This window comes from Bidens hawaiensis, unplaced genomic scaffold (assembly GCF_021521415.1).
Source record: "Bidens hawaiensis isolate Kalapana, Puna unplaced genomic scaffold, B.hawaiensis_p1.1 tig00003698_1, whole genome shotgun sequence".
Taxonomy (NCBI): Eukaryota; Viridiplantae; Streptophyta; class Magnoliopsida; order Asterales; family Asteraceae; genus Bidens; species Bidens hawaiensis.
The window spans coordinates 2016053-2028783 of NW_027491212.1; the positions used below are offsets into that span (position 1 = coordinate 2016053).

Consider the following 12731-nt stretch of genomic DNA (forward strand, 5'->3'; position numbering starts at 1 on the left):
GCTAAGGGTGCATACCGTAGGAACCAAACATGCCGAGTGCCACATAACGAAAAATATTCATCTTTGGTTTGCTTCACTACTCAAATGTCACATAAACCGATGTTCGATACCCTCGCATTTCACACCCTAGGGCTAGAAATCGAAACTTGGAAACCGATTGCACTACCTGATCAAACGACAATGGTGTAGCTGAGGAAGCCGATGAAGCTAAGATAAACAGACACTACTTGTAATATCATTGGACCAAAAATGAAGATGGTGATATAATTGAGGGTAAATTATGTATAACTACAACAACCCATTGTTCATCATTCCACATCTCCCAATTACATTACATTACATTACAGATCCTCAAAAATCAAAATCAAAATCTTCATATCCTACATCCAAATCTCACCTCACCTTTTCCGCCGTCAGTCAATCCTACCGGAATATTCTCTTAGCCATATCCTCTGCTTTAACGGTACGCTTTCCATTTTAAATTTCCCAAAACCCTCATACGTTTTGCACAACTGAACATCCAAATCCTAACCCAATTCAACTCATTTTCATAGGATTCAGGGTTTTGCTTTTGATTGTAAGGATTGATTCGATCTGATCTGGGTTTTAGGTTAGGGTAATTCAAATTGATGGGGTTGGTTTTTACGAGACTGTTTTCGTCGCTTTTCGGAAACAAAGAAGCTAGGATCCTTGTTCTTGGCCTTGACAATGCTGGAAAAACTACTATTCTCTGTCTGTATCATCTCATTCACTTTTACTCGATTTAATTAATAATCTTTTCTTACTTTTCTATATTATGTGTTGATTCGTGTTTGTTTAGATCGGCTTCAGATGGGCGAAGTTGTCTCCACTATTCCAAGTTAGTTCTCTTTACATTTGGTCATATTCAAGTTATTTCATTGCAGCCTGCATGTCTAGTTTTTTCTGCATTGTTTTGATGAATGTGGACTTTGTGTGCAGCGATCGGGTTTAATGTGGAGACGGTGCAGTATAATAATATAAAGTTTCAAGTTTGGGATCTTGGTATGTTTGCTAATTATTCATGATCTCAGTTGATGTTATTAGTTGAATAATAAATAATCTGTTCGGTGTTCACACCAGCTTGTTCTGTTACATGCAAGTTTTTACTTATATGCTTGAACTAAGTACCCTTAGATGAGGTTATAACTGTGCCAAAACAATATACAAGCTTCGTGTTTTTTGACAGACTGTTTTATGTGACATAATGACATAGTTGTCAAAAGCGCGCGCTTCAGTCGCTTAAGCGCAATTTTTGGGCGACACGCATTAAATGTGATTACAATCCCAACGATATTAAAGCGCAGATTGGTTTCCCATGCAAATTAAATTGAAGTTATTCCACATGTTCCTATTCTGAAGTTAAACCTATGCCTCCAACTATTTAAAGGCTTCCATATTCCATCTTATAGCACAAAATCATCAAGCTCATCAAGCTTTAGAACGAATCTTAGTATCTCCAGGTTGGTTTTTTTCTTCTGTAATTATTTTCGGATTTAATAATTATTTATGTTTCTTATTTCTTCTGCATGTTCTGTTCCTTATTTCTTATCTAAGTTTAATATTTCGTTCAGCAAATGACTTCTCAATCTCAGTTTGATGTTGGAACCTCACAATTCAACAGAAAAGATATGGGCTGGAAGTACTTATTTACAATTCTATGAACTGTTTCAAGATTGAATGTTTCTTTCCAGTATTAATATATTTAAAAATTTGTTTTATTATGTGCGCTTTTTTTAAAAAGCGGGCACTTGTTTTGTGCTTGAGGCTTGGGCACTATGCGCACCTTCATCGCTTTAGAGCGCTTCTCGCATTTGATAACTATGATTAATACTAGAAAGAAACATTCATTCTTGAAACAGATCATAGAATTGTGAAATTGTACTTCCAGCCCGGATCTATTCTGTTGAATTGTGAGGTTCCAACATCAAACTGAGATTGAGAAGCCATTTGCTGAACGAAATATTAAACTTAGATAAGGAATAAGGAACAGAACATGCAGAAGAAATAAGGAACATATATAATTATTAAATCCGAAAATAATTACAGAAGAAAAAAACCAACCTCGAGATACTAAGATTCGTTCTAAAGCTTGATGATTTTGCGCTATAAGATGGAATATGGAATCCTTTAAATAGTGGGAGGCATAGGTTTAACTTCATAATAGGAACATGTGGAATAGCTTCAATTTAATTCGCATGGGAAACCAATCCGCGCTTTAATATCGTTGGAAGTGTAATCACATTTAATGAGCATCGCCCAAAAATTGCTCCTAAAGGCTGAAGCGCACGCTTTTGAGAACTATGGTATTAATATATTTAAAAATTTGTTTTATGGGCGCTTGAGGCCTGGGCGCTAGGTGCACTTTCATCGCTTTAGAGCGCTTCTCACATTTGATAACTATGCATAATGGTCATTGCCATTATTGTGTTATCACACTCTGGTATTATATTATCTATCACAAATAGACTGAAAGTCAGTGGTTTCAACTTTCAAGTCATGGTCAAATGTGAAAAAGTCTTTTTGAGTTCTTTCGTGGTTTGAGTTTATAGTATGAAGTTGTGGTGAAGACGAGACACCAAATAGGCTTAAACATAATATCTTTAATATTTAAGCAAAATTTTGTGACTAAATGAAGAATCTGGTAAAACATATGTTAAAGGAGATACCGTGAAGAATTTTTAGGAAACATGTATTTTGATGGACTGTTGCATTGTATCTTTTTGGTCAATCTAAATTGATTTTAATTTTTTTTTACCACTTCTGATTGTTTTTGTTGAATAATATTCATTTTGACTCTGTTTTTAGTGTTATTTTCTGCTAATGCAATGTCTTTTATGGTACAGGTGGGCAAACCAGCATCAGGTAGTCTTTTATTGATCTTCTCACATCTTAAAGCAGTGGGTTGATTGTGGTTAATAGCATTTGATTTTGCTAATCTTTTTAATTATCATTATTGTATATTAGCTGATATATTGTGATTTTTTAGGCCATACTGGAGATGCTATTTTCCAAATACTCAAGCCATAATATATGTGGTCGATTCCAGTGACACCGAAAGACTAGTAATTGCTAAAGAAGAATTTCATGCAATTTTAGAGGTACTCTTGCATGTTGATATTTTCGCTAATTTCTTTTTTATAAATTTTATTATAACGCCAAACATCTCTAAAAGTCTAATCTGTTCTAAAATAGGAGGAAGAGTTAAAAGGTGCTGTGGTTCTCATATTCGCTAACAAGCAGGTTGATGCATTGACTTTTCACACAAGCAAAACAGATATTATAATCATTAGATTCGTTACCGAGTAATTGTATGTTATGTTTTCTACATTAATAGGATCTTCCTGGTGCACTTGATGATGCTGCTGTGACAGAATCTTTGGAATTGCATAAAATCAAAAACCGTCAATGGTCGATATTTAAAACTTCTGCAATCAAAGGAGAAGGTCTCTTTGAGGGCCTAGACTGGTGAGTTCAGTTCTGATTATATTATATATTCTCGGAGTATCGGTTATATTTTTATTGCTTTATTATTTTAATTGGCATTTTCATTTAATATTTTTTGAAAGCTTCCTTCACAACTCGCAACTTGACTTTTAAAATCTGAAATGTTTTATGAGACAGAGATGTAGTTTGCGAGTATGCTAGATTTCACATAATATGCTCGTATTCGTTTTTAAGATTGAATCTGAAATTTGTAGTAAAATTTGAAAATCTTGACTTCAGAGCCCAAAATGAAGGGTTTTTGCCTAGTGGTAGGGCTGTTAGGCTATTTGCTTTTAACATTTGGCAATGTTGTATATAAAGTGACTAGAATGCATGTAGATTTTGATATCTTTAAGATTTATTTTTATTGAATATGGTATTTATAGTCTTTTGTCTAAATGCATGTTTGCACATTCACAAGTGCACATGTTTAAATCTAGAGGTAGGACATAAGATCAAAGAAAGCGCGTGGAGTGTGAAATGAACCGTTATATATGTGTGTACACGTGCTTATGCTGTAATCGCTGTTCTCAACATGATTTTGTTTTGGAACTGATCGTGCCCCAATATGTATGTGTGTTTGAATTTATGCTTTTAGATGTTGATATGTATATATCTCTATGGTTCTTAGACGTTTAGAATATTTCATTCTAATGGCAGGTTGAGCAACACACTCAAGTCTGGAGGTGCCTAAACTTTCTGGTCATGCGGTGCACACACGACAAGTTGGTGACTTGTTAGTCTGATTGATATGGTCTTGAGCCATAATGTCTTTTGGAGGCCTTAATACTGATGTTACTCAAGTATCTAAATTGTAGTGTTACACAATCATTTTTCTTGTTTGGTACATCTTTGGATGCTTCATAGCTTGATTGTTATATCACTATTACTTCTCTATATTTGTTTGAAAATTTTCTTCATAGGAAATCAATGTCATGTAACCTTTCTATCTTTTCCTTTTGTGGTTGGATGTTTGTGTTTGCTGTTAATTCTTATGGTTTTTTTGGAATTTACCATTTTTTTACATAAATGTTGGCCTATGTTGTCAGAACCCTTTGGATGCGTGTAGGCACTCAGGCGAGTCGAGTCGAGTCATAAGGAAAGCACCTTGTGGCTATCAATACCCCTTGGAGAAGAATTGTCGGATAAGACCCGTCATTAGTCCGTCGTTAAGTCAGCTGTTGGTAATCCATTGTAAACCAAATTACCCATGCCATTCCTAACGGAGTATCGTATCGGTGATAGGAGGTTTGTTTAGTAGTGCCATTTTCATATGAATATTAATAGAAATTGATTTCTCATAATATGTGTGTATAATCTGTTCAGAATATCAAGTTTTACAAATCAATGCCAAACATATTGATGTACAGCTAATTTGTTTGTGGAAATTGGACCCTGTTAAGCTTACCTAAGTTGTGTTCATTCGTTCTGGTTCTTTTGTCGTTTCCGAAACAAGTTTGTTGGTTTTCAAGAGGGTTTTGATTCATCATCAGCTAGTTTCATACGGCATATGCAGTTGCATGTCGGTTAATTATTAAGTTACAAATGTATATGGATATAATCAATGTAATTGGTTCAGTTTGTGCCATCAATATGCGGTCAAAATAGTTTCTTAAAAACTAGATCGTTTATTCTTTCAATATAAAAATAGTTCAAAACAAACAATACAATTTCTTGTGACATCTATCGCGTCTAGATCAATATTCTCTGTTTAACCAACAGGAATCTCATTAATATATTTCTGGTTGTGCAAGTGAAAACTTATCAGGAGGTCACCTATCACGAATTGATCCCACTCAAGCATGTTTAACTATTAAGTTTTCATGTAATCCACGACCAATGCACCCAAATCTTGTTAATCATATTTGAGACGGGGTATTTCTTATATCACATTATCTCTCACGTGTATATAACATAACAAAACGATTATAGCAATGTTTAAGATTACACGTATTGTACTTGATCTTAGTTTTATATCACTACTAACCATGACCAAAACCATGATAACGATTCTTAAAGCATGTGTAGGCTTACACGGTATGGAGTTAGGACGGGAGGCGGTGTCAAGCAGGATCAACGGGAACACCGACCACCCTCTTGGTATTGAGAAATGTGGCTCCCTATCGATGACTCTTCCCTATTCGTCTGCCAATTCTAGAAAGAGGATACAAGTTCAACTGAAAGAGAAGCATGTCGATAGGGTGTAGAAAGAGAAACAATTGACAAAATAACCGTCTTTGATATAGACACACGGCAGATAGAATCGAGAAGACTCTAGACACTCGTTAGCAAATTAGTTTAAATCACTCGTAGACAGAGAGGGTCTAGCATAGAGGAGTCGACGACTGAAATAATTCAAAGGCTTCAAGAGTTCTCGTCTAAGAGATATTTAGTGTTTTCCATTGTAAATGCACAAAATGAACAATTAAAATAGTGAATTGTAATATGTCTTAACTATTTTAATCTACAAAATCATTTCATTTTTATAAACACGTCCTAAAGTTTTCCACGAGTCAATCCATCTAACTCGATTAAACGTGTCATTTGATTGATATATAGGTTAAACAGGTCAAATAATATATTTACATGATATCAAAGCCTTAGAGTACTGACTTATTTCTTTCTCTTCTTTTCGTTCTTGTCCTTAAGAATGAGCAAATTCGGTACCGGTACCGAAGTCGATACTGTCGGTACCAAATGTTTGAGTTTCGGGATAAGTACGGTACCAATATTTCCCTAATATTTACCTTCAATACCGGTACCGAACCGAATATTTCGGTACCAGTACCAAAAATTTGTGATTTTCGGGATCAGTATTTCAATACCAGTACCGGTACGGTACCCAGCTCATCCCTACTCGTCTTGCCCGGGTACTTTTGTACATACATAATATTCTTTAATAATTCTTCTAACAAGTTGTTTGCCTTGTATTTAAGCTGTACACAACGCAAGTCCGGTCATGCACATGACAACAGCTTAACACCCTCCTAAATCTTTTTCATGGCCATCATTGATCCATATGTCATCTATCACGTCCACTACTTAAAAGACGCCAAATCATTTTCAGTTAGACATACATACATATATATACAACTGTACATTCCATCCGTTAAAAGGCGCCAAACAATCCAAACATTATACCAATCAGTCGATCACGATGGTGGAAAAAAGCAACAGCGGTGCCGCGAACCCCAATTTTCCGATCAGGCGTATCACGCCCGTGCAGCCATGCGATTTATGCAAGTCCGCGCCCGCGTTGCTGTTTTGCCGCAAGGACACGGTTTTTCTGTGCTTGGCGTGTGACGCCAAGCTACACGCCCAGACTAAACACGAGCGTGTGTGGATGTGTGAGGTGTGTGAACAAGCGCCCGCTTGTGTCACGTGCAAGGCGGACGCGGCCGCCATGTGTGTCACGTGCGATAGAGATGTACACTTGGCAAATCCGCTTGCTAGGCGTCACGTTCGGATTCCGGTGGTCCCGTTTTATAGTTCTGCCTAGTCTGTTGTGAATTCTACCGCAGGAAGCCTTTTGGATCCGGTTTTCGGTTATGGAGCGAAAGAAGAGAATGATAATAGGGAAATGATTAGAAATATGACGAATGCTGACTCTCAGTTATCTGATTGTTGCTTCGATTTTGGCTTTGGATTTAAAGATTCGGTTAACGACGCTGTTGTTCCCGTGAGATCAAATACGCTGGTGACGAGTACATCTCCAACACTAGTTGTTGATCGTAGATCTAACGAAATCAATTTCGACAAATGCGTTTACAATGTCTACAACAAAGGCAACTCTCAGTCACATAGCCATACTGTAAACTTCTAAATTATGATTTTAGTTAAGATATATATATATATATATATATATATATATATATATATCCTTGATTTTTCTTTTTTGGAAAACTAGACATGTGTTTAGCGCAACAAATTTTAACATGACGTGACATTTTGGATAATTTTGACGCGACATGTTTCCATTTAACACAACAAATTCAGCATGACACATCAGATTTGCATTTGGCGCGACAAATTTTCATTAGGAGTTATTTTCTTAATTGAAAAATGAAAATCATTGTGATATTTGAGTAAATAAAAAAGTAAATACTTTTTTACTAATAACAAGTTTGTCAAAATCTTGGGGATTTGCAGATTTCTTCATCTTTGATGGATTCAGGTGTTGTACCGGAGGTGAATTCGTTGTTAGACGTATTAAATCCGTTCAATCGGCCAGTTAATGGCGGACGAATGTTTTGGGCAAAGGATAGGGAGGCTAGAGTTTTGAGGTATAGGGAGAAGAGGAAGAAGAGAAAGTTTGAGAAGAAAATTAGATATGCATCACGGAAGGCGTATGCTGAGATGCGACCGAGGATCAAAGGGCGGTTTGTTAAGCGGACGGAGTTGATGGCGAGTTTGGATGTGGATCGGTGGTGGTTAACGGCGGAGTCCATTGCTGGTTTTGGTGCCGGGGTGGATTATGGCATTGTCTCTTCGTTTTGAAGGATGTTTTGTTTAATTAGTAAGAGTTTATTCGTAAATAAATGGACATTGAGTTGGTCGGGTTCAATTATATATGAAGTGTTTGGGTGCAAACATTAAGAAAGGAGGCCGGCATTTTGGTCCATCACAACTTAAACAAGTGGGCTTGATAAGCTAATGGAACATGGTTCTTGCGGAATTCATTTAGTTTTCTGTTTTCCATATAATCGTAATTTGAAAACTCATTTTTTTTTAATAAATATGGATATTATTATTTTTAATATGCAAATCGATATAAGCTAAAGAATATATGAGATAAAAGCTAGAGAAAAAGAAGTAGAGGAGAAACTGCATTCATTTATTCATTAAAAACTAGGGTAGTTCATGGTTCAAAAGCCGTAAATTTTTTAACAGATATTAAGTTTTTGATCCAAAACGTTGTTAAATTGTAAAGGAATGTTAATGTGACAATGACAAACACAAATAACAGGTAACTTAGTTCTATTTTTTACAACACACAGGGATCTAGATTTATTGCAATTATTAAAATAGTTGTGAAATTACCTATGAATCGTGTGGGACTGGGTGGAGGCTCCCGAATCAAAATACCATTCTTAAAAGGGTGCTTGTTTTAGAGACCCAATTTGGATATTGGTAGGAGGGCTTAGGGGGTATAAACAACGTGAGCTTGGGCATGTCATTGTAGCGAGCTTGTTGACGATAGTCTCAATGAAGGGTTGTGATACCGATTCTACGACTTTACTCAAATGGCTCAAGAACAATTGATAATTATCAAAATAACCCAAACCGAAATACTCGGTAGACAAACTTAAAGCTTACAAATTCTTTATTAAACACAATCAACTGAATAAACAAAAAAACCAAACAACCATATTTATAAATAAAAATAAACAGTTGGGTTGGGTCGGGCCAACTTAATGGACCAGATGCTCTTGCATCATACTCTCCCTCTTGACAAAAACTCGTCCTCGAGTTTTGTCTCTAGACCAAAGTCTCCCGGATCAAAAGGATCATCAACCCGGTTTGAATGATTATTATTATCACAACTCGTCAAAAAAATCCAGCTTCATCGATCGCCTTGCCCAACTCTAGACTTGTACCACCTGGGTCAAATGGAGCACTAATGAACTGTCTCTTATTCACTTGTGTCATTATTTTGTAACAAATAGTTGGTTCACTGAAATTGAGTCGGGCAGATCCAAAACAAATTTGGATACCCATTATATCATGCGCAATTAAAAAATAATCTATTTGATTTACCACCACATTTGGCAATGATGAAAACGTGTCAGTATTTTCGGTAACCATATCCATAGTTTTAGAAACTCCACTAGTTTCTTTATTTTGAAAATTCAAATTTAAAAAAATATCAAATTTTGTGAAGAAAATTTCAAATCCTCCATGATTTTCGATTTCTTGGTAGGACTTTTCATAGTTTATCAATTCCAACTAATTCACAGCCACCATGATTGATTCTACTGGCATCCATAAGAACTGCATGGACACCCACGTGGACCTTATCATCGCTATTGACCACCATTACACTATCCGGGACCACCAGATTACCGCCAAGAACTTTTTGCAGAAACAAGCATTCTTTGTCGTCAATGTTACTCCCTTCTTCGTCGAACACGGGTTTGTCTTCCAACACACCTTCTAGATATATTGGTTCAAAGAATAGAGGTGGGTGATAGTAAAACGGCTGCTCCTCTCCGTCGTTACCTTTGTCCCATATGACAGTGCTCGACTCGGTTTTTGTCTTACGCATCTCCCCTTTAAACTTGAGATCTCAGATCCTCTGTCGGAGCCGCATGATCTCCTCTTGTAGTTCAAGATCTCGGACTCGTTTACGGAGCCGTTTGATCATATTAAGATCCCGCGGGTCAGAATAGAATCCACCGATGCCTCGATCGGCGAATCTGCGAGTAGGGTGTCGATCTTTTACACGGGCACGTGAATCACTGATGTTCTTGTCGATGCCTCAATCGACGAATCTTCGAACAAGAAAACAACCGCCTTCACGTAGAGCCATTTGAACAACCAAAGCTCAGATACCTAATGATACCGATTCCATGGCTTTGCTCAAATGGCTCAAGAACAATTGATCATTATCAAAATAACCCAAACTGAAATACTCGGTAGACAAGCTTAAAGCTTACAAATTCTTTATTAAACACCATCAGCTGAATAAACAAAAAAACCTAACAACCATATTTATAAATAAAAATAAATAGTTGGGTTGGGCCGGGCCGAATTAATGAACCAGATGCTCCTACATTAGGTTTCCTTGTCGTACGATACCCCCAGTTACCCAAGCTGGGGCAAGTGCAGTAAATAATCGCTCACTGAGATTCACCGATACCCGGTTAGAGAGACAACGAATGAGGCTCCCCCGCCAAACACTCGATGAAGTTAAAGCGTGAGCGGAAGCACGTCAAAAAGAATTCCAAGCTGAGTTGGATGAACGCTTACGTTCACTCCAACAGCCTGAGGAATTCGAAGAATACTTGGACGATGATTCGGAGGAATCCGATAGTGACGCAAACCCTCGTCATAGGGCGAAAGGGAAGCGTAAGGAAACGGACTCCCAACCGAGAAGGCGTTTTGGAGAAACCTTCAAACCAAAAAACGCAGGTGGAAACCCACGTGACTTCAAAACATTTACACCAACTGCTGCAAAGGCGGGAACATCCAAATTTGCAAGGGACATTGCGGAAGCAATCGTCCCGAAAAGTGCCAAACAGATGTCCAACATCGGCACTTACGATGGTATATCTGATCCAGACGATCATTTGAACAGGTTCATAGCGGGGGCAACCGTCAGTAGTTGGACGGAACCTACGTGGTGTTACATGTTCCAAATGACGCTTGTTGGGGCAGCTAGAGCGTGGTTCGATCGTCTACCGGTCCACCACATCTACGATTGGGAAGACTTCCAGCAGAAGTTTAGCCAACACTTCAGCCAACAAAGAAAGTATACCGAGGAGCAATGGACAATCCTCAATTGCATTCGAGAAAAAGATGAATCTTTGCCAGACTTCATCACTCGCTTCAACTCAAAGAAGCTAAGTCTGGGTAATATTAGCGAAGATCTTGTTCGCGCTGCTTTTATCCAGGGCGCGAACGACCCAGAGCTCATCCGCACCTTAACGGGTAAAGATGGCATGCCATCCACATGGGATGCCATCATGACAGCAGCTAAACGCTTTGCGGAAACGGAGAAGCAACTGGGTAGAGATCTCCCCCAGAGCACAAACCTCTACACCCAGAAAACAAGAGAAGACAACGTCCTTACCGCCCGACTAAACAAAAAACGGAAGCTAGGCATTTGGCAGTCAAGGGTAAACTTTGACACCTCATCCGGCTTGCAACATCGGTTAGGCGGAAGGGATAACGTACAGTCAAACCAGAACTCCAGATGGACGCCACTCACCAAAAGCGTCACCGAGATATTCGCCACTGAGGAGCTCCCATGGCCAAAGGCTCCAATAATCCGACATCGTCACAATGCTGATCGGAGCAAATACTGTGACTTTCACAGGACAAAAGGCCACAACACTGAAGAATGCACAGACGTAAAGGACATCGTCGAAGCATTTGTCAGAGATGGGACGCTCGCGCACCTCGTGGCGTAACGAGCGCTGAGCAGGCTGATGCGTGTAGAACCCCAGTTTGGGAAAACACGAATAAAACTGCAGCTTCAATGTTGGAGTCTACATACTGCGTAAACAACGAGATCCCGAACCAGGTGCATATCGGCTCGATGGCACTCCCAACCCAACAACATGGAAGGGAGCTCAATTACACAGTGCATATAGATCAATCCAAAACTTGTAAAGAAAAGGCCCAGAGCCACTTCTAATGGAAATGATTCTCCTTATCACATTGACGCAGATGATTTTACATTTACACTTATGAACTTTCAACACTGATATGCCGGTATTCACCGCATAATTACGTGGAAAGTCGTTGCGTGGGGAAGGCGGCAAAACCCGCATAAACCCAAAAAACGGCAAACCTTCACGCAGGTCAGTTAAAGGCAAAGTTCAGTCATCCCACTAAATGAAAGTGCCGGTCTATCCGCACGAATCATGATAGAGGAAACTGAACACTAACCTATTAACAACCGCGCGTCGAACGGTTAATTTATTCAACACTGATATGCCGGTATTCACCGCATAATTACGTGGAAAGTCGTTGCGTGGAGAAGGCGGCAAAACCCGCATAAACCCAAAAAACGGCAAACCTTCACGCAGGTCAGTTAAAGGTAAAGTTCAGTCATCCCACTAAATGAAAGTGCCGGTCTATCCGCACGAATCATGATAGAGGAAACTGCACTAACCTATTAACAACCGCGCGTCGAACGGTTAATTTATTCAACACTGATGCCGGTATTCACCGCATAATTACGTGGAAAGTCGTTGCGTGGGGAAGGCGGCAAAACCCGCATAAACCCAAAAAATGGCAAACCTTCACGCAGGTCAGTCATAGGTAAACGTTGGTCATCCCACTAAATGAAAGTGCCGGTCCTAACCGCACAAATCATGATAGAGGAAACCGAACTAACCTATTGACAACCGTGCGTTGAACGGTTAACTTATTCAAAATACTTAGAAAATTTCTAACAGAAGGATGAGGAAAACCTCCACGCAGGTCAGATGTAGGCAAAGTTTAGCCATCCTACTAAGTGCAAGTGACGGTTTCACCCGCACAATCACGAAGGGGGAAGC

At 38.6% G+C, this 12731-nt stretch overlaps 1 protein-coding gene and 1 pseudogene across 2 annotated transcripts in view; both read left to right on the plus strand.

Moving 5' to 3' along the window:
* Positions 1-553: 553 nt before the first annotated feature.
* LOC143624233 (ADP-ribosylation factor 1-like) overlaps positions 554-12731 on the plus strand; it is a 66731-nt gene continuing 54553 nt past the window's right edge. Inside the window, exons 1-8 of one of the 2 annotated variants that reach the window (XR_013152067.1) lie at positions 554-732; positions 821-859; positions 961-1023; positions 2865-2883; positions 3008-3119; positions 3214-3261; positions 3356-3486; positions 4165-4325. Coding sequence is in view for 1 of the 2 variants with exons in the window: in XM_077094951.1 (XP_076951066.1) it covers positions 630-732; positions 821-859; positions 961-1023; positions 2865-2883; positions 3008-3119; positions 3214-3261; positions 3356-3486; positions 4165-4198 (549 nt within the window). In the remaining variant the exon portion in view is untranslated. Of the gene's footprint in view, positions 733-820; positions 860-960; positions 1024-2864; positions 2884-3007; positions 3120-3213; positions 3262-3355; positions 3487-4164; positions 4432-12731 lie in introns of those variants that run through there. The other variant, XM_077094951.1, reaches the window with a different exon arrangement.
* On the plus strand, positions 6594-8228 carry LOC143624198 (zinc finger protein CONSTANS-LIKE 3 pseudogene; annotated as a pseudogene).